Raw genomic sequence first — 21,527 nt, 5'->3', positions numbered from 1 at the left:
TCACATAGACTCTGGGCTGCCCAGGGATCCCAGGAAAGGCAGCTATAAATATAAATAGAAGATCAGGAAGGTCAATGTCAACAAAGATGCAGCAAGGAGCAGGCAAGTCTTCATGAAAATTCTACAAAGACCTGTCTTGGTATAAAAATTATTTGCAACCTAACTTCACAGTTATGCCTCCAAGAGATCAAGGGGTCTCTTGCACTCCCTTCAAGGCCTGCCCTCTGCTCAGAGAAGATGGAAAAATTGATCAGGGCCTATGCAAAAGGAAGCTTCTGGCGGAGGCTCTGACAATCAGGGCTTTCTTAATCCATCTCACTATCCCCATCTGAAACTGGGTTTATTCTTTTCTTCACTTTCAACCTGGACCCATGTCTCCTCCCTCTGTTTTCTCACTTGTTGCCAGCTGCCTCTCTTCCTGAATCCCTCAAGCACAATCTTGAAAGACAATGGCTACCCCCTACTGAACACTCACCCTGTGCTAAGTGCCATACACAGAACATCTTAATCCTCCCAAAAACCCTGGTGAGGTGGGTACTATGGTTATCACCCTCCCCATTTAACAAATAAGAAAACTGAGACCCTTAGAGTTTTAGAGTTTAAGGAAACTTCCCAGATGCCCAGAGCTAGCAAAACTTGGAGGAGGGAGGGCACCTGGGTGGCTCAGTCAGTTAAGCATCCGACTTTGGCTCAGGTCATGATTTCACAGTCTGAGTTTGAGCCCTGTGTTGGGCTCTGTGCTGACAGTTCAGAGCCTGGAGCCTGCTTCAGATTCTGTGTGTGTCTCTCTCTCTTTGCCCTTTCCCCGCTCACACTCGGGTCTCTCTCTCTCTCTCTCTTTCTCTCAAAAGATGAATAAATGTTAAAAAAAATTTTTTTTTAAAGTTGGAGGAGGGGATTCAAGCCCACCCTTTTGATTACAGCAACCCTACCTTACCTTTCCTTACTGTATTCTCAGAGCCCTCCACATGTCTGAGTTTAACCTCCCACTACTCTTTAACTCCCCACATGGCCAGTCTCAACCCACCTCTTCGTTACATACTGCCCTCATTCTTAGTTTTCCATTCCGGGCCTAAGGAACATTTTTCCAATTCAATTTTGTTCTTATTTTATTGCTACTTTTCACTGCAGCTGTGCCAGTCACTGAGCTGAACACATTATCTTATTTAAATTCTCTTACTATGAATGATATTATCATTATATGTAATAATATGTATATCATTATGTATATTATAATAATATATATATTATTATTACTATTTCTATTTCACAGAGGAGTACACTGAGGCTTAGAAGGTTAAAATTACAAGGTCCCAGTGCTAGCCAGGTCCAAAGTCACATACCTAGAAAGAGGTAGAACTGGGCTCTCAATTCAGGTAAGCATAGCTCCAAACTCTATGCTTAATCATTAAGCTTCCCTTACACTGCCTCCCACATAACAACAGCAGCAGCTACTACTACAAAAATCTGGGTGTTTTTAGGATTTCAGAACAAGGGTTGGCAAACTTTCTTAAATGGCCAGGTATACATATTAGGCTTGTGTTACAACTATTCAACTTGGCTACAGTGAAAGAGTGCAAAAGTGCACTTTCAGTGCAAAAGTGGCCATAGACAAAAATGTAAAGGGATGGGTGTGGCTGTGTTCCAATAAAATTTCAGTTACAAAAAGAGGTAGCTGGCCCTACAGGCCATAATTTGCAGACCTCTGCTTTAGAACATTATCAATCACTGATAGATGCTTTTTCATGCAGAAGCATGGAAAAATCCATAGTACTTGATTTCTGACCCAGAAATTTGATTTCAAGAAAGCTCAGTTTCACCCATTTCCTGGACAGCCCTTTTATTATTCTAAGGGATTAACAGTTTAAACATCTTTTGGCTCTGGAAGTAGTTTATGACTTGGGTTTTCTTGTTCCTAAAAAGTAGCAGGAGAAATGCAGCTCTCTAAACAACCAAGAGGGCCAAAAGAATGAATTGAACCTTATTTTCACTTTTTAAAAAATGGTTTCCAATCCTTTAGACATTAATTCTCAAGAGAATTTTGGGATACCTTGCAGTCTTTCTTTCTTTTTCGGTCACTATGGCTGTGATTCGAGCAGCTTCTTCAGCATTGGAGGGCCCTTAATAGTGCATTCTCAGGTTCTGAGCTCACCATATTATTTCCAAGGGTTATGTTTAGATTTTTACAAATATATATTACTTTTTAAAGGCGCTAGTATTTTTAGAATGATGAGGAAAATCCATCCTTGGCCATCTGTAATACCCAGAAATTAGTAACAAGGATACCACCTTCCATTTATTCAAGCAACAACTGGTCACTCAGCAGGGACCATGGGGAATAACATTCCTTTTACAGACTCGCTGTTTTCTAGGCATCATGTTAATCATGTTAATAACAGTTAATATGCATTGAATGTTGTCACTCTGCCAGGCACTCTTCTAAATTTTACTTAGCTCATTTATCCTCATGACAACTACGTATTATTAGGTTACTATTCTTATTATTCCCATTTTACAGATTAGGAAACAGGGGCACAGAAAGGTCAAATACCTTGTCCAAAGTCACTTACTAGTAGATGGTCAGAGTCAGAATTTGAACTCAGTTGGACTCCAGAACTTGCTCTTTCACACATTACCTCATTTAACCCTGTCCATAAGCCCACCAGTGGTTTACAAATGAGGGGAGGAGGGAGTTGCAGACAAGTAACTTCCCTGAAGTCACTAGGCTAGAGCCAGAAGTCAAACCTGCCACCTACTGCCAAATCCATACTATTTCTAATACAGTATCTGAGGTGAATTGCAAAAAGGGCCACCATTCTTCACCCCTTCCTGGATCTACAACCTTTGCAGTGTAGTTTTATAGCTCTTCCCATCAAGAGGTGGAGTCTATTTTCTTACTCTCTGAATCTGAGCTGGCCTTGTGACTTGCTTTGGCCAACGTAATGCCGTAAAAGTAGCAATATGCCAGTTCCAAACCTCATCAGGCTCAAGAGGCCTTGAGAACTTCTACTTGAACCCTCGCACCCCTGCCCAGCTACGATGTGAACTCTCCAGGGTTAATTTGATGGAAGCTGAGTGGCCAAGTTGAACAGAGGTGATACATCCTAACTAAGGCCTTCCTAGACCCAGCCTGACCACAGACACAAGAATGGCCCCAACCAAGGCCAGAAGAACCTCCCAGCTGAGCCCAGCCCAACTGCTCTCTTGCACGAGAATGAACTAAATAAACTGTTGTTTTATGCCACTAACTTTTGAGGTAGTGTGTTATGTAGCAAAAAATCAACAGATGCCGTGTATAATAAGTGAAATGCAATTTAGAGCCAAATGCTCTCCCTATTTAGCAGACAGTCAAGACTGCTACGACAGCCCCCTGGCATACAGCCATGCCCCTGAAAGCAAGAGGACAAAGCTTCAGAGCAGAAAAGGAAAATCCTGTCACAAAGCCACTGCCCTTTATTTTATAAGGCAACCATGGGGTCACCCTCAGGTCAGAGCCTGTTGACTTTCTTTCTAAAGCCTTGTCTTTTGAGGATGACTTTGATTTTTAGAAACAAAAGCAACTCCTAGCCAAGTTTGGGAATGAAGTGATCAATGCTGCCATTGTTAAAAAGAAGAAAGAAAAGAAGCATGACTATCAAGTTATAATAAGATTTTCTTGTATGGTTTACAAACTGGATTGGACAGCAATTCCAAGAGCCTCAGAGCGAAGTATTTTCAACACTAACAGCCTTATTGGCATTCAGCAGTCCCCCCTTATCCACAGAGGATAGGTTCCAAGACCTCAGTGGATGCCTGAAACTGCCATGAGTACCAAACCCTGCATGTAGTATGTTTTCCCTGTATATACATACCTATGACAAATTTAATTTATAAATTAGGCACAATAAGACAACAATAATTTCAACAATGTTTTTTAAGTTTATTTATTTATTTTGAGAGAGACAGAGAGAGCAAGCTGGGGAGGGAGGGGGCAGAGACAGAGAGGCAGGGGGAGAGAGAGAGAGAATCCCAAGCAGGCTCTCGCTGTCAGCACAAAGCCTGATGCAGGGCTCGAACTCACGAACCGTGAGATCATGACCTGAGCCGAAACCAAGAATCAGACGCTTAACTGACTGAGCCACCCAGGTGCCCCCATGGGTACTTCTTGAACCTCTGTTTCCTTATCCATAAAAGAGGGACAATAAAACCACCCATTCAAAGGGCTACTGTAAGTAACAATGCGATCACAATGTGAAATAATGCCTGGCATATGGAAAGTACTCTACAAATGATTGCCATCAATCACCATTGATTAATCACTTAGAAGGTAACTGTCGGCTAATGGTAGATGATTAAGAAATAGCTCTTAACTTAGAGCCATATTTCATATTTAGGTACTAACTTCCAAAATGTGAAATTGGGATCTGCTATCTGGACCCACTTAAATGCTGTGACATTCAATCAAATGTAATAAGATCAGATAAAAACCCAGTTTCCTCTACTGAAAATCTATCCAAGCAATAAAGATGAAGTACTGATACACGTACAACACAGATGAACCTCACAAACACTGTACTAAATGAAATAAGCCAGATGTAAAAGACCATATTATGTGATTCTAGTTATTTGAAATGTTCAGAAAAGGTAAATCTATGGAGATAAAAAGTAGATTCGCTGTTGCTTGGGGGTAGGGGTGGAAATGAAGAGTAACCAGAAATAGCCACTAGAGATTGAGATGGGGAGAGGTTATGGAAATGTTCTAAAATTAGATTGTGGTGATGGCTGCACAACTCTAAATGTGGTTCAGTTAAAATGAGTGGACTTTTTAAAATCCTTTTTTTAGAGGCACCCAGGTGGCTCAATCAGTCGAGCATCTGACTCTTGATTTTGGCTCAGGTCACGATCTTGCGGTTGTGGGATTGAGCCTTGCATCGGGCTCTGCACTGACAGCATGGAGCCTGCTGGGGATTCTCTCTCCCTCTCTCTCTGCCCCTCTCCCCTACTTTCACTTGCTCTCCTAACTCCATTTAACATACAAACACAGGTGGGGTCTTTTTTTCATGGTTTTAATATATATTGATTTTTCCAGGAAAGCAACCACCACATATACTGAGGGAAAAGTGTACTTTGTTCTATTCAGAACCTAAGAGTTTCTCACCATTTCAGAAAAATCCTAATACCATGGGCAATATCACTTACAGTATCTGAATGACTGATACATCGTGTGTGATGCAGTCTGCCTTTTGCAGCTATCATATTCATGGTGATTCTTTTTTTTTTAATGTTTTTATTTATTTTTGAGACAGGGAGAAACAGAGCACGAGCAGGGGAGGGGCAGAGAGAGAGGGAGACCCAGAATACAAAGCAGGCTCCAGGCTCTGAGCTGTCAGCACAGAGCCCGACGCAGGGCTCGAACTCACGAACTGTGAGATCATGACCTGAGCTGAGGTCGGACACTCGACCGACTGAGCCACCCAGGAGCCCCTGATTCTATGTATATGTACAAGCAAGTCACTACTCATATCTTCTAGTATAGTTTTACCTGAGATTTTAAAAAATTAAAAAATATTACATATGTTGTAAATGGTTTCCATTTTCTTTCTCCTTTATGCTATAGTCTGCTATAGTATAAACAGCTGTGTGTGTGTGTGTGTATATACGTATATATGTGTGTATACATATACACACACACATATATATATATGTTTGAAATTATTGCACAGATAGATGCAATAGATTATTAGCTAATGAGCACCTAATGAATCATGCCTGCTAGGTCCATGCCCCTTATGCCCCTTTGCAATGTGACTTTGCTAATTTTTCTAGAAGGAGTCTATTTCTCACCTACTTATGGGTTGCCATGTGAGTTGCTGGCTTTGTGAATTGCTTTGACCAGTGGAACGTGGTAGAAGGGTTGCTGTTGGAGTTCCAGAGCCCCAGCCTCACATTTCTGCCTTTGACCTCTTGGAAAGGTCCTGAAATCACCAGGCTGTAAAGAAGCAGGGCTGGCCTGCTACAGGATAAGAGCCACGAGGAAGAGAACTGAAGTGCCTAGCCAACACCAGCACTGAGGCCCCAGCCATGTGCCTGACACCAGCTTGGACCTCCCAGCCCTTCCCAGTCACCTGCTGAAAGCAGTCACATGAGTGAGTCGAGGTAAGACCAAGAGAAGAACATTCAGCCCACAGAAATATTAAATCAATGTGTTAAGACGTGCAGTTTCCAGGTAGTTTGTTATAAACAACACACACAGCAGGGGCACCCAGGTGGCTCAGCTGGTTAAGTATCTGACTCTTGATTTTGGCTCAGGTCATGATCTCATGGTTTGTGAGTTTGAGCCCCACATCAGGCTCTGCAATAAGACTGAGGAGCCTGCTTGGGATTCTCTCTCTTCTTCTCTCTCTCTCTGCCCCCTCCCAGTTCACATGCACTCTCTCTCTCTCTTTCTCTCAAAATTACCTAAGCATTTCAAGATATGAAAAGGCTCTTTAAAATGTGACAAGGGGGCACAGGGCCCAACAACACAGAGAACCTTGTGCTGATGAGTTCCCACTGCTCCTAAAATAAAACCCGCACTTTTTACTGGCTTATATGATGTGGCCACTGTAGAGTGGCCATCTTACCTCCCACCTCATTAGTTTGCTCTGCTCCCCCCATACTGGCTTCCTTTTTGTCCCTGGAAGAGGTGACTGAATTTGGCAGTACTGGGTCATTAAGAAAGCTTAAGAAGAGTTGTGCTGGAGGATTTCAGGGTCAAAGCACCACAAGTGAAAGAGAGAACAAATGGTGTAAAAAGATGGAGGTGAGGTGTGTCACTGTTACTCAATGTGTCAGTGAAAATGGAAAAGAAAGAAAATCACCTAAATTGGGGCAAGGGCCTATTTATTTATAACATTTTTTATAATTACCAAAGTAATTGACACTTATTTTCAATTTTTCAAATATTATTGAAATACTGAAATATAAGAGAGAAAAGCCCTCTAAATTTGCATCCCCCCCCCCCCCCCCCCGCTTATGTGTGATTTTCACTTATGGGCTGACAGGTTTAGATACTATCATCTACCTTTGGCTTGGTCTATGTACTGTGCACGTCAGTATATACACAGGAAATGCCTGTGCAATATCTATTGTCAATTCAGATATAATTCCACCAACTATTTGTACCAAGTAATCATTTCCCACTCTTTATCTTTCACAGAGTATGTTTGTTTAACACAATATAAAATACTGCTAGCAGCCAGCTAATTTCACAGCAACACTAAAAGGTCCATAGACTTTCTTAATAGATGGTCACTTTAGTGTCCTACAGTTGTCACCTACATCTTCTCTATGACCTTTTTACATGTAGTTGAAAACAATGATCTGGGAAAAGAATGAATAAATTTATTCCACTTGCTAAGAACATCTTAGGACATGCACAGGGTCTTTATCTAATCCTAAGGCTGAGATAATTATTGCAAATCATTCACTTAAGGTTTAGTCTCCCAGTTGTAATCTCCTCCAAAAAAATCAGGACTAGAGAAATAAAGCTGAATTTTATTCTGAGCACTTAAAAGATTAAAATATGAGAGCATCTGGGTGGCTCAGTTGTTTGGGCATCCGACTCTGGATTTAGGCTCAGATCATGATCTCATGGTTCATGGGACTGAGCCCCACGTTGGGCTCTATGCTGACAGTGCAGAGCCTGCTTTGGATTCTCTTCCTCCGTCTCTCTCTCTCTGCCCCTCCCCCACTCCTGTGTGTGTGCGTGCACATGTGCATGCTCTCTCTCTCAAAATAAATATTTAAAAAAACAAAAGATGATAATATCCAATGATGAACAAACTGTTTGATTAGGATCTTTATGAAAGTCACCAGAGTTCAATTTATAATATTTAAAATAACACGTATAAAGGAATTGAATTATGAATTAATCAAAACCAAAATCATCAAACTTACACAGCTTGTGTGCGACAAAGTCAGACTGGAAGCAAAGTCTGCCTGATTCTGGAGGCTGGGTTCTGAAGCACTGGATGAGGTACCATAGACTTCCTCTTTTGTGTTTGTGTGTGTGTGTGTGTGTGTGTGTGTGTGTGTGTGTTTAATTGGCCAGGTGCTCTATGACATAGTAATTAGGTATCACTGATGCTTGTCTCTTTCTCTCTCTCTCTCTCTCTCTCTCTCTGCTTTATCCCCTCCAGTTTTTCTTGGAGTGTCACAGTACTCAAGGGGCCAGTCTAAATAAACGATCCTGCCCCACGATGTCTACATGAGGGCTCTGTCTGTGTGACTGACTGCCCCAGATCTGCCTCATTTCTTACTGCTCTTCTCCACAGCTTCCAGACCCATCTTTCATATCAGAATCTGGCCTGTGCTTTCGGCAAGCCACTGGACTGACACCAGTGTGGTCTGGGGGTCAAACTCCTAGTCTCAGGAAGCAGACTGCTTGGCTTGAATCTAGGCTCTACCACATACTGGTTGTTCCCTTGAGCTTGTTGGTTAACCTTGGTGCCTCATAGTCCTCATCTATAAGATAAGGGCACATACGTTGGGGTGCCTGGGTGGGTCAGTTGGTTGAGTGTCCGACTTCAGCTCAGGTCATGATCTCCAGTCTGTGAGTTCAAGCCCTGCGTCAGGCTCTGTACTGACAGCTCAGAGCGTGAAGCCTGCTTTGTATTCTGGGTCTCCCTCTCTCTCTGCCCCTCCCCTGCTCAAGCTCTGTCTCTCTGTCTCTCAAAAATAAATAAACATTAAAAAAAAAAAAAAGAGCACCCACATTGGAGGGCTGCTGGGAAGATGAAACTTTCTTCAGACAAAATGCTTAGAACAATGTCCGGCACAAAGCAAAGGCCCTAAAGTGCTAGAAACTACTATTCTTCAATTCCAGCTTCTTGCTCATCCCCCTGGCTCTCCATTGGCTAGGAGGTCCCTTCAATTTTAGAGGAGGGGCTCCTTATTCAGCTCTAGCGCTAGGGGCAGCCTCCCTACAGTCTACCTTCCTCCAGAGGCAGTAAATCCAGACACTGCAGGTACGGTTAGTAAATTACTTCTGGAATGTAATAGCTAGGGCAAACTGACAAGTGTTCCCATAACTTAACCGCTATCTTAAAAGTTGGCTCTCACTTTTGAGGAACCGTATTAATTCATTCATCCAACAAATATTTAGTGAGTCCCTACCACGTACCAGGCACTGCTGGAGCTACATCATAGAACAAAACGGAAAATAATGAAAGCAAGGGAACATAACTATAAGCCAGCATTTTAAGGGCAAAATACAAATCAGCAATTATTTCTTGAGCGACCTAATATGAACACTGCTTCAAGATATAATTTGAATGGCTCCAATAAACAATGAATTACGCTGCTGTTTAAGAGTCATTTGGATGCAAGTTCAGTTGTGGGTGACAGATAAGAATGCTTCAGTTATGTAATTTTGGCTGGAGGCTGGTTATCATTCAGTTTAGCATCTATTCCCACTGACAGGATGTGAGGAACAGCTGAATTGAGAAAATGCAAATCTGTTGTGCAGATCTGGATAAGAGGAGCTCCATTTGGGTCTGACAAATGCTGATGTAATTTTCAAGGCTTCAAAAATAACCCACAAAAGGCTACATGACCAGGGGGTGAAAAAAGAGGGAATCACATTTAATTAACAAATCCCAAGTCAGGAAATGAAAGAAGTAATTCACCCATCTTGCATATTTGTAGCACTCAAGTTACTTGAGCTTCTGGGAAGAGCCTGAGGGCAGGCAGGGCAGGAAGCTAACCTTCCTTGGTGCCAATGAATATCATTAAATACTTCCCCTCATCCTCCTGGTCATCCTTTTAAGAGGTGAGGAAACTGAGGCTCACAGATCCCCTAGGTTTCCCACTGCAAGGAAGTGGCTGAGAAGGATTTTGGACTCCAGTGTGTCTGGCTGCCTTTAAAGTTTACCAATTTTCGCAACCTAACGGTTTTAAGAACTCACATTTTCTACATTCCCTGATCGTTCATTACAACATTTAAACTTTAATGCTCCATTCAAGCACCCTGCAGCATTTGATGTTTAGACTAGTTTCACTTAGTCCCAGTGGCAGCTCATCTGCAGGATGTCGAAGATGAAATATGAGCTGGCATGAGGATGCCTCATTAATCTCTAACACAAACAGAAATTTTTCTGATTCTTTTAAAGGATTTTATCATTGCTTAGAGGCTGGAAACTGTTTCTAGCCCCCTCATTACAAAACTATTTATGGACAAACATTAGATATAGAACCCTCAATGTAAAATCTTAATTACTGCCCTTTTAGCTGATTTTTGTGTGCTCTGAAGGGGTATAAATTAGAAGGATAACAGCTGAAGAAATTAGAATAAAGTCTGCACGATTCAATAGAGCTGTGCCAAGTCTAGATGTGCATTCACAGCACCTAGATCCCTTCTTGTTTTTTCTCCACGTCCATTCTTATTTCAGAGGCTCAAATAAGAACAGAAACAAAGGGTAGGGAAAAAAGAAACTCCAGCTACTGAAGGCTTTACTGCTCGTTTATGGTTTTCTTGAGGACAGGGCCATATCTGGTCCTCTCTGTGTCCCTCCCTAGGGTCTGGCCCCATAATCAGCACATAGTAGGGCTAAACAAATATTTGTTGAATAGAACTTAATTTGGGTGACCTAATCTGTCTGCAGATATTCCTTACACATATTCAAACAAAGGTTATTCCACTGTGCTCATTTCATTGTTTAATCATTGTGATCCACCCTTTGTTCAATCTAATAAAAGGCACAGCACACTTAATATACTTTGGCCAACAGCAAGATTAAAAAGAAAAATCCCTGAAATGTGACTTGCGAGACTGTGTGGTCTCCCTCATTTAGCAGCAGGACCTGAGGCCAGAGAGACAAAGCCACTTGACAATGGCAGGGTCAGGCCAAGGCTCTGCTCTCTGGCCCCTGGCCTCACTACCAATCCACATGGCTGCACCTTGCACCTGTTAACACCACATTGAGGAGGGGAAGGTCAGTTATGAATAGGGGACAAGAATTAAGTCCTCAGGAGAAGCCAAATGAGCAAATGAACAAATGCAGGAAGTGGAAGCAGTTCAGATTTTATAACCTGTGGCAAGTAACAATCTGTTCTTCACACAACAGATATGGATTTAAAAATCAGTGTTTCCTAGAGCTATTTAGAGGACAGTCTCCAACTCTCATTGTTTGGGAGGGATGAAATTAGGACTATCTGGGGTTTGGGTGTCTCCTCAGTATATAAAAGCACTCTCCAGGCAGTATCCACTTCTCAGAGAGAGGCTCTGTGCTGAAGGGCAACCAAACAGTTCAAACCATTAACTGCGAATGCTCTCAAGATCCTGGGATGTGTCAAACTGATTGGGGTTTGCACTGTAGTTACTGCCAATCTTTTAAGTATCATTTTGAATCATTTAGCCTGGATTTGAATCCCAACTCTGCCATTCATCCTTGATCATCATTCTAAATGTCCTTGTTCTCCTGTTGCCTCGTCTACAAAATGCAGACGGCACTAATAGGAATCTCACAAGGCTGTTGCTAGGGATGCATGAAATCATGGATGGTAAAGCACTAAGAAAGTACTTGGTCAATATTAAATATTGTGGCTATTTTATATTCTTCATGTGGGCCATGTCCAATTCTAGGATTCAAAACTGTGCAGGGAACACGCATGTCCAAAGTATCCTGTCAGCTGTAGAAAAGAGGGAGCCTCCATAAGGGTGTTTACATGAAGGTGTGCAGGACTGGGACTCCATTCACACACATAACTGGCTGCAGCGTGACAATGACTACTGCTAACGGAGCACTCACTATGTGCCAAGCCTCTCCTGAAGCAAGCTGCATGCACGGTGCTGGACACGAAGTGGAGTAGCGAGAGGCCAGAAGTGGGAAGGCCAATCCAGAGTCAGATAAAATTTAAGGAGAGCTTTAATCTGCACACAAACACAGTCAAAGGGAGTGAAAGATCCGACAGACCTGGTAGATGCCAATTACCCAGGAGAAAGGCAGGCAGGGAGGCCAAGAAGGTGGAAAAGCTCTCCGGAGCAGATGGCAGTGCGTGTGTGTGTGCACAACTAGATGTCATGGCTGGAGTGGAGTGAGTGACCAAAACACAGCCTTCCCTCCCAAAGGGATTGTTTTGAGAACAACCACTTGATGGTACTGAGATAATGAAGTACCATCTGATAAAAAGAAATTACTGAGCATTCAGAAATAAAGAAACCCCACAAAGCAACTAACCTCAAAACATTTTTCTTTCTTTGCTTGGTGAAGCAGGCTAGCCATTCCAGGAAGCAGAACTGGAAAGATGAATGTTTCCAAATATTCCTTGGGGGAACCTAAACCAAACAAAAAAATCCCACTGAAAATCCCAAATGGCCCAAATGAATCTGGGAGAAACGTTTGCTTCTGAACCAAAAAAAAAAAGATACCATCCATGAAATAACATGACCTTAATGTTACATTTTACTCCAGACTGCTGAGTTGGGCTGTATTCTTGAAGAAACTTAAAATATCTTTGAGCCTCTGCAGACTGGCAAGGATGGAGATGGGGTCTTGCACAGGGCCAGGGCCACAGGCACAGACAGTAAGGAGGCCAGTGTGGCTGGAGGGAAAGCAAGGCAAGTGTGGTGGTGATGAGGCCAGAGAGGAACAGGGTGGGGGTACGACATCCAGGGCCTTATGGCCATAGTAATGGTGGTGGTGGTTGTCAAGGCCCGAAGCACACCAGCAGAGATAACAGAACAGAGCGATAGGAGAGGTCTGGCACCAGGGAGGGCCAGAGGAACTGGGCCCAGGGAGATGGAGAAAGTTTAGATCTCTGGCTCCAGGCCACAATGCAGGGCAGTATGATATTTTCTTCCACTTCTTACATTTCCCTCTCTTTGATTTTAATGTAAAATCAAAGTATGCTTGGCTGTTAGTTATCGTCTTTATTATATTTTAACATTCAAGATAAATCAGTGGGATAAAAGATATTTGTCTTAAAAATAAAAATTAGCGGTGCCTGCATGGCTCATTCAGTTAAGTGTCTGACTTCAGCTGAGATCATGATCTTACGGTTTGTGAGCTCGAGCCCTGCGTTGGGCTCTCTGCTGTCAGCAGAGCCTGCTTTAGATCTTCTGTCCTTGTCTCTCTCTGCCCCTCCCCAACTCACTTACTTTCTCTCTCTCTCAAAGATAAAAAAACATTTGGGGCGCCTGGGTGGCGCAGTCGGTTAAGCGTCCGACTTCAGCCAGGTCACGATCTCGCAGTCCGTGAGTTCGAGCCCCGCGTCAGGCTCTGGGCTGATGGCTCAGAGCCTGGAGCCTGTTTCCGATTCTGTGTCTCCCTCTCTCTCTGCCCCTCCCCCATTCATGCTCTGTCTCTCTCTGTCCCCAAAATAAATAAACGTTGAAAAAAAAATTAAAAAAAAAAAGATTAAAAAACATTAAAAAAAAATAGGGGCGCCTGGGTGGCTCAGTCAGTTGAACGTCAGACTTCAGCTCAGGTCATGATCTCACAGTTTGTAGGTTCGAGCCCCACGTTGGGCTCTGTGCTGACAGCTCACAGAAGCCTGCTTCATATTCTGTGTTTCATCCTCTCTCTGCCCCTCCCCGACTCATGCTCTGCCTCTCTCTCTCTCTCTTAAAAATAAACATTGAAAAAAATTAAAAAATAAAATCAAGGGGCGCCTGGGTGGCTCAGTCGGTTAAGAGTCCGACTTCGGCTCAGGTCATGATCTCATGGTCCGTGAGTTCGAGCCCCGCGTCGGACTCTGTGCTGAAAGCTCAGAGCCTGGAGCCCGTTTCAGATTGTGTCTCCCTCTCTCTCTGCCCCTCCCCTGTTCATGCTCTGTCTCTCTCTGTCTCAAAAATAAAAAACGTTAAAAAAAATTAAAATTAAAATTGAAATTAAAATTAAAACAAGAGCATATTCTTTCATACTTATGTGGTCATCTTGAGGTCTGTCCACCCCATCCCCATCCTGTGGTTTTGCAATGTTACAAGCCCCAAATTACAAAAGACAAAATTTCACTTCCTTACTTACATGTTTTTGGATGGATTTTTTCCAACTTAACTTGAGGACAGGGTACATGTGAGTCCGTGGTCAAATGAGGAGTTGAATAAAGGTGCTCTGTATTGAAGCCATGGAAAATCGTTTCCTCCAATGGTGAAACCTGATGGGGGGTGGTATTGGGGAGGGAATCAATTCATAAAATTGTTTAAATAACTGTATTTTCTTTATAACCTAACAAAGGATAAAACTCTGTATTAACTTCAGGTTCAAGGGCATAATGAGCACAAATCTCTGTTCCTCCTCCCTTCTGAGACACCTAAAATGACAATCAAGGAATAAAGCCCTCATAGAGAAAAGAGAACAACCAAAGGATGAAAGATTTGCAAGCATTTCTAAAACAAACAGGTGAAGCCTGTCATCAAATTAAGAAAGAGAAGGAATGGCAGCCCACGATCCACAAGAGGAAATTGTCCCGGAGGATGGGGGTCCCTCATCCCATCAAAACTCCAAAAGGCTTCAATGATTTGGAGGCTCCCTGCCTGCTAACCCCGAAGAAAAGTCTTCCAGTAGACAATCACTCCCCAAGGGCTCGCAGTCAGTTTTTCCACTGGTAGAAGAGACTCATCCAGAAGACAACCCCACATGCACAATAGCAGGAGAAAATCATACCAAAGAAAAATCCACTCAGACCCCTATTTTAAATTTTGAATAAATAATCCAAATTCTCCCACACAGATAAAACACATCAATAGCACAAGAGACAAAGATCAAGACCTACAAAGAACTGACTCTGGAAGAAGCACATACAATTTAGGGAAGAGAACTGTAGTTGGTATCTGCAGAGCAATTTGAGAAAGCATTGCATCCCTAAAGCGAGAAGAGGATGCTATGAACAAGGAACAATCACAGACCAGGAAATTTCTTAGACACAAGAATCTCTAATAATGGCAGCTGCGATAATGTACTAGAAGTGTAGAGACTTAGGTTTGGTCCCATCCCTGTGACCCTGCTCAAGTCGCTGAATGTCTCAGAACCTTGCTCTTTTATTTTAAACTCCATTAAGTCCTGTTTTACTCCAAGTATACTGCCTGAGGACCCCCCTTCCTAGCTGCCTTGTCCTTGGCCCTCTTAGTACAGTCATTATTTTTGCTCATGCTGGCATGCTTAGGAAACGTGCTCTATCACCTGCTGTCCCCAACATGGACATGTGTTGACTCCTTTGTGAAGACCTTTCTCATCCAGGATCTCATTTGAACCCCACAGAGGTCCTACAAATTAGTCGAGGATCATCTGTTCCATTTAAAAGATATGAAAACTGAGGCTCAGAGAGATTATATGAATGATGCCCTTTAAGTCACACCATTAGGAGTAGAGTTAGTATTGGCCACCATTTCTGGTTTTAACTCCAGTGCCTTCCCTCTCCCACCTCCCTAGCTCATGACACTGACATTCACCAGCCATTGGCACTGTTCTCACGTAAGAACCTTTTATTTGGGTCGGGGTCTGTGTGATACTCACAGTAATCCTACCTTCTGGTTTGACTTTACATCCCTCTGGAAAGGGAGGCAGCTCAGCTTCATACTCTAAAGAGTGGGGAAAAAAAAATCCTCAATTCCACACTTCATTGCAGTTTGCGATGCAATTTCCCTTCCTCTGAATAAAACATTCTTAAATTTTATTTTCCTTGATGATGTATAGAAATGAAAACAACTGGCTATTACAGGTTAGTAATTATCGTGAGCCACCTTATTTAAAATGGGTAAAAGAGGACTGTTCTCTTGCATGAGAGTCAGGCTTTATGGAAGAGGTTGAGGTTCTTTTGCTGAGAGGGTACAACTTTAGATTTTGCCCCCAAGTTATGGTAACTACCAGGAATGAAAGAAGGAAGAGAATGGAGGGAAGCTAAGGGAAGACATGGATAGCTACAGAGGGGAGGGGAGGGCAGAATAGAAGTGACAGAGAGATGGGCTGTCCTTTGCAGTCATGAGGATGAACATGAAGATGGCCCGGTTGGGGTATGCATTTGGAAGAGCAATCCCATAAAGACCTTGCTCCTCAAAGCACACTCAAGAACGAGCAGCACTGGGCATCCCTAGGAAGTTAGAATTGCAACACCTCAAGCCCACCCCAGACCTGCTGAATTTGAACCTGCATTTTAACAAGATACCAGCTGACTTGTGCACACAAGTGGTAGCTCTGCTGTAAACTCCAGTAGTTTCCTATCCTGGCTGCACACTAGCATCACTGGGAAGGGGAGCTTTTTGAAAATACTAAAGTCTGGGCCTAACTCCAGAAATTCTGATTCAACGGGTCTAGGGCAGAAATGCTCATGGGCTACATTAGTTACATGCCTAAGAGTGGTAAAAATATTTCTGGAATAGTCAATGTTTTAAAGGCAAATGCATAATCACTTTGTAGCGAGGAGGAAAAAACAGTTTCTGGGCAAGATGGTATTGATGGAATATAACTGAATTGGACACATGCTTTCTTCTACCTCCTGGTTCCTTGTAAAACATCTCTTGAATTTTTTTTAAAAACTCCTAGGTATCAGGCTGTGATGAGTATGATACGCTGCAGGAGCAATTTTGATTTCCAATACTAGCTATATTAGTTTTCTACTGCTGTGTAACAAACTACCACAAACTTAGCAACTTAAAACAACACAAATTTATTATTTCACAGTTCCTGTGGGTCAGCAGTCCAGGTATGGGTTAGTCTCATCAGGGTGAAATCAAGGTGTTGGCCACGGCTGTGATGTCATCTGAGGGTTGGGTCTTCTTCTAAGATCATTGGTTGTTGGCAGTTCTCAGTTTCTTGTGGTTGTAGGTCTAACGTCCCCATTTTCTTTTTGTTGGTGGGACTCCCGGCTCCTAGAGACCACCCTCGAGTTCTCACCATGGACAGTTCACACATGGTTAGTTGTTACTTCGAGATGAGCAGGAGTCTCTTCTGCTTTAATGTCTTTGACTTGTTTTAAGGGCTCATCTGATTAGGTCCAGCTCACCTACCATGATCTTCCTAATTTAAAGTCAACTGATGACGAACTTTAATTACATCTGGAAAATCCCTTGACAGCAACGCCTAGATTTGTGTTGGATTGAATAACTGGGAGGTGTGTGCAACTGGGGAGTGGGAATCCTTGGATCTTAGAATTCTGCCTACCGTAACAGCTCGGGCTCTACCACTTTGTTTTTCCTCTCAAGCAAATAAATTCACTCTTCTTCCCCAAACAGTTTGAGAAACACGAACATGGTATGAAAACTATTTATTTAGATTTAAGATATATACATTTAGAGCTCTGATTACAAAGGCAATACATGCTATTGTGAGAAAATTCCAAAGAATACAGACCTGTCTTATGTAGGGAGTGTAAGTCACATCTGATCCCATCACAACCATAATAACCACTGTATTTACTAACATATGTATATAATATGCAAATACATTTATTTACATTAGATCTCCTACACCAGGTCAGACCATCCAAGTATAGAACCTCATAGCACAGTCCTTTTTCTTCTTCATTTATATCAGCTTTATCCTTATTTGAAGTTTGTAAAAATTAATGACTATCTCTTCTAATAGACTGTGTATTTTGTGAGGGAAATTGTCTGGGTCTGCTTATGCTCAGTATCATATTCCCAAAGAATACTTGCTGAATGAATGAATGAACAAAATAAAGAGTATAGCAAGTTACTTTTGACCCTTTATCTATCAATTTGTTCATATTTATTGACGGCCCGCTATGTGCCAGGAACCATTCTAGATGTTGAATGTGTGACACCCTTCAACGTTGTTATATACAGGATATGCCACAATTATTTAACCAGTGTACTCTTAGTGGGTGTTCAGGTTTTTTACAATGCTTCATTATTACAAACAATGCTGCCATGAGCATCATTATATATACATCATAAATTGGGAGATATTTTTGTAGGATTAATTCTTAGAAGTGGAATTGTTCTGTTAAAGAAAAAAAATAATTTAAAATTTGGGCCCAAATGCCAAATGTTCCTACAAAAAGTTTACAACAATTTATACTCCTAATAGTAAGACTCTCTGTTTCTCTGGGTTATTACCAATCCTATATTTAAAATGATATTTTGCTTTTATCTGCATTTCATTGTCATTTATTTTTATTTTTTCTATTTAGATTTTTTCTAAGAAGGCTTCTTAGGAGTTCACTTAAAGTTGATGGAAAAAATGCAAATTTTTTCATCATACAACCACAAAAGATAAACAGTTGAAATGATTATGTAGAAGCATGGGAAAATACATTATCTTCAGGACAATCTGATGTGTTTGTGATTTCAAGTCTGTAATATTTAAGAGAATCTGGCGTATTTGAGAACTTGTCACTTTTGCCCTGTGATTTCAATTTAAAATATATAATTGATTACAGACTGATGCTTTTTTCCACTGAAAGCCACATGAGTTTGTATAAATTTGATTAAGTTTGTAAAGAGTATTGAACTCATTAAAACAACTTGATTCATCCTGGTTTGACTCATTCAATTTATTTTTTGAAATAATTTTTAATTAAAAAATTTTTTTTGTGTTTATTTACTTTGAGAGAGAGAGAGAGAGAAAGACAGAGCAAGCAGGGGAGGGGCATAGAGACAGGGAGAGACAATCCCAAGCAGGCTCTGAGCTATCAGCATGAAGCCTGATATGGGGATCGAGCTCATAAACCATGAGTCAGATGCTCAACCGACTAGTCACCCAGGTGCCCCCAAAACATTTTTAATGTTTATTTTTGAGAGAGAGAGAAAAAGAACATGCACATGCACGTGAGAGAGCATGAACGGGGGAGGGGCAGAGAGAGACAAAGACACAGAATCTGAAGCAGGCTCCAGGCCCTGAGGTGTTAGCACAGAGACAGATGAGGGGCTTGAACTCACAAAACTGTGAGATCATGACCTGAGCAGAAACCAAGAGTTGGATGCTTAACTGACTGAGCCACGGAGGTGCCCAGGAATAATTTCTTGTGGCTAAAAATACACAAGACAGGACAGTAGTACTGTGCTTTGTACCTCACTTGGAGAGCTTATTTAAAATGGAGAGCTTGGGGACTCACCCCCATGAAGTCCCACCTCATTAGGTCCAGTACAGAGCACAGGAATCTGCATTTTAATAAGTAATCTAGATTTGATGCAGGTGCTCCTAGTCTACACTTTGAAGCATGCTGTATGTTGCCTGAGGGTTTGGACTTGAGTGACACACACATCAGAGTTCAAGCCTGGTTCTGCCACTTGCTTCAGGCAAGTTTCCTAAACTCTATCTGCTTCAGTTTCCTCATATGTACAACAGGCAAAACCCTGAGTTCTTGTGAGGTTTAAATGAGAGGAAAAGCATCTAGCACAGTGCCTGGCACATAAAAAGCAGCTCAATAAATGTTGTCATTAGGATGACTTGAACAAATGGTAGGTGATGAAACAAACAAACAAAAGATCATTAAAGGGCTTAGGTATTAAGGTAAAGAGTTTGTTTATCATGAAAGCTATGAAAATCATTGCAGGTTATGGCATAACGTAATCAGATTTGAATTTTAAAGACATTCCTGTGGAAGATGGTCTGGATGGTGGCCTTCTGCAAATAAAAAGCTACAGCAGCAATCCAAATAGGAAGTGGTAAGGGCCTGATCTAAAGCAGCAGCCATGAGAATCAAGGGTGAGGAGTTGGGGGTTACAAATGTTAAGCAGGTAGAATTTGTAGGGACTGGGGATCATGGAAAGCAAATGGGAAGCATGTTAAGATGAATCTCTGATTTCTGGACTGGGTAGCTGAGTGAATGATGGTAACACTCATTGAGATGGAAAGTTGTTGGTGTCTAGAATAGTGCCTAGAGTCATTACTGGCCCAGCATTTAAAACAGTTCCCAACATGGGTAGATATGTTGACAATATATGAGAATAATTTCATTGGAACCATGAGGTAAGTAGGAGCTAGTCTGTGCTGGGTTAAGAGAATAGGAATGAAAGTGGTATGAACAAGGGCAGTGTCTTCTTTCCAGAAGCTTGGATGAGAGAAGAACATGGGAAGACAAGGGCTAGAACATAATAGGGGCTAACGGAGAAGTTTTTCTTTAAGATGACAGACCAAAGGATGTTTGCAAGCAAAAGCCAGTAAAGAAGTTAGATGTAGGAGAGGGGGTGACAGAGCAGGACCATTCAGAGCTGGTCCATACTGGTATCTGGGAGGTGGGATGGAGGAACTTGGTTTTACAATAGCTTTAAGGATTGAGGCCAGAGAGGGTTTGGAGTGATGAACCAATGGCAATAATGAGGATGCTGATGAGAGTAGTAACAGCAATATCAAAATAGAAGATGGGAAACTCGTGATACTTTGACTCAGTCTTCCTTAAAACTATAGTTAAAAATCATGTCACAAGTAAGATTTAACTAGAAGTCTTGGCAGTGAAGGAACTTTATCAATAATACAAGTGCCTTTGAGAATACAAAGGTCAGAGGTAGTCGTCACTGTTAAGATGAGACAGAAAATTAAAGAACATTTACAAGTAAGTTGTCAACTTATACACACACACACACACACACACACAGCAGCAGCAGCAGCATAGGACAGTCTTAAGTCAGATATTTACCTGTTCTGTATTTCATTTTCCTGAAACTGAGTTTCTGACAGGTCTGATTGCTGTGATAATTAGCTTAAAAAATTTTTTTAACGTTTATTTTTGAAGGAGAGACAGAGTGTGAGCAGAGGAGGGGCAGAGAGAGAGACACACACACACAGAATCGAAGCAGGCTCCAGGCTCTGAGCTATCAGCACAGAGCCCAACGCAGGGCTCAAACTCACAAACTGCAAGATCATGACCTAAGCCGAAGTCAAATGCTTAACTGACAGAGCCACCCAGGTGCCCCAATAATTTGCTTTTTAAATGGAGATATACTAATAGAATGTAATACTTAACCTCAAACATAGAATTACCACAAAGTCTGTTTTTCATGTTTGTCGTGAGACACTAAATCTTACTACCTCTTATAGAAAATTGCATGTTAGAATGTTTAAGAAATTGGGTTCATTCACCTGGGTTGTAATAATCATCACAGCACCTGAGTATATAATTCACCACCTTTGACCTCATTGACTTCTTTAAAAAAAAATTTTTTTTTTTTTAATTTACTTTTGAGAGAGAGACAGAGCACGAGCAGAAGAGGGGCAGAGAGAGAAGGAGACACCGAATCTGAAGGAGGCTCCAGGCTCTGAGCTGTCAGCATAGAGCCCAACGTGGGGTTCAAAATCAGGAACTGTGAGATCATAACCTGAGCCAAAGCTGGACGCTTAACCAACTGAGCCACTCAGGCACACCAGACCTCATTAACTTTTGGATGTAACTCTGTCACTTTGTGGGCGGCATCAGTTCACTTGCTTTTTAGAGAGCACCAAAACCTTTTGTCTTTGCTTTCTCCCTACAGGGCTGTTTGACCAAAATAAATCCCATGATTCTAAAACACAGTGCAAACCATGTTTCTTTGTTAACAAGAACAAACATTTATTGAGCACGTTCTAAATGCCAGACACTGTGCTAAGCATCTTCACATACGTTTTCTTATT

The 21,527-nt window shown here is 41.9% G+C and overlaps 1 protein-coding gene across 5 annotated transcripts in view; it reads right to left on the bottom strand.

Moving 5' to 3' along the window:
* IQCK (IQ motif containing K) overlaps positions 1–21,527 on the bottom strand; it is a 122,334-nt gene that overhangs the window by 99,081 nt on the left and 1,726 nt on the right. For 3 of the 5 annotated variants that reach the window (XM_015067196.3, XM_027043138.2, XM_053213596.1), the window contains exons 2-4: positions 15,474–15,538; positions 13,986–14,115; positions 12,198–12,295 (exon numbers count right to left, since the gene is read on the bottom strand). In XM_015067196.3, the coding sequence (XP_014922682.2) occupies positions 12,198–12,295; positions 13,986–14,115; positions 15,474–15,538 (293 nt within the window). The remainder of the gene's footprint in view (positions 1–12,197; positions 12,296–13,985; positions 14,116–15,473; positions 15,539–21,527) is intronic. The other 2 variants (XM_027043137.2, XM_027043139.2) reach the window with 2 other exon arrangements.

Source organism: Acinonyx jubatus, chromosome E3, assembly GCF_027475565.1.
Source record: "Acinonyx jubatus isolate Ajub_Pintada_27869175 chromosome E3, VMU_Ajub_asm_v1.0, whole genome shotgun sequence".
Classification (NCBI taxonomy): Eukaryota; Metazoa; Chordata; class Mammalia; order Carnivora; family Felidae; genus Acinonyx; species Acinonyx jubatus.
This window is presented reverse-complemented; position numbering and strand designations above follow the sequence as displayed.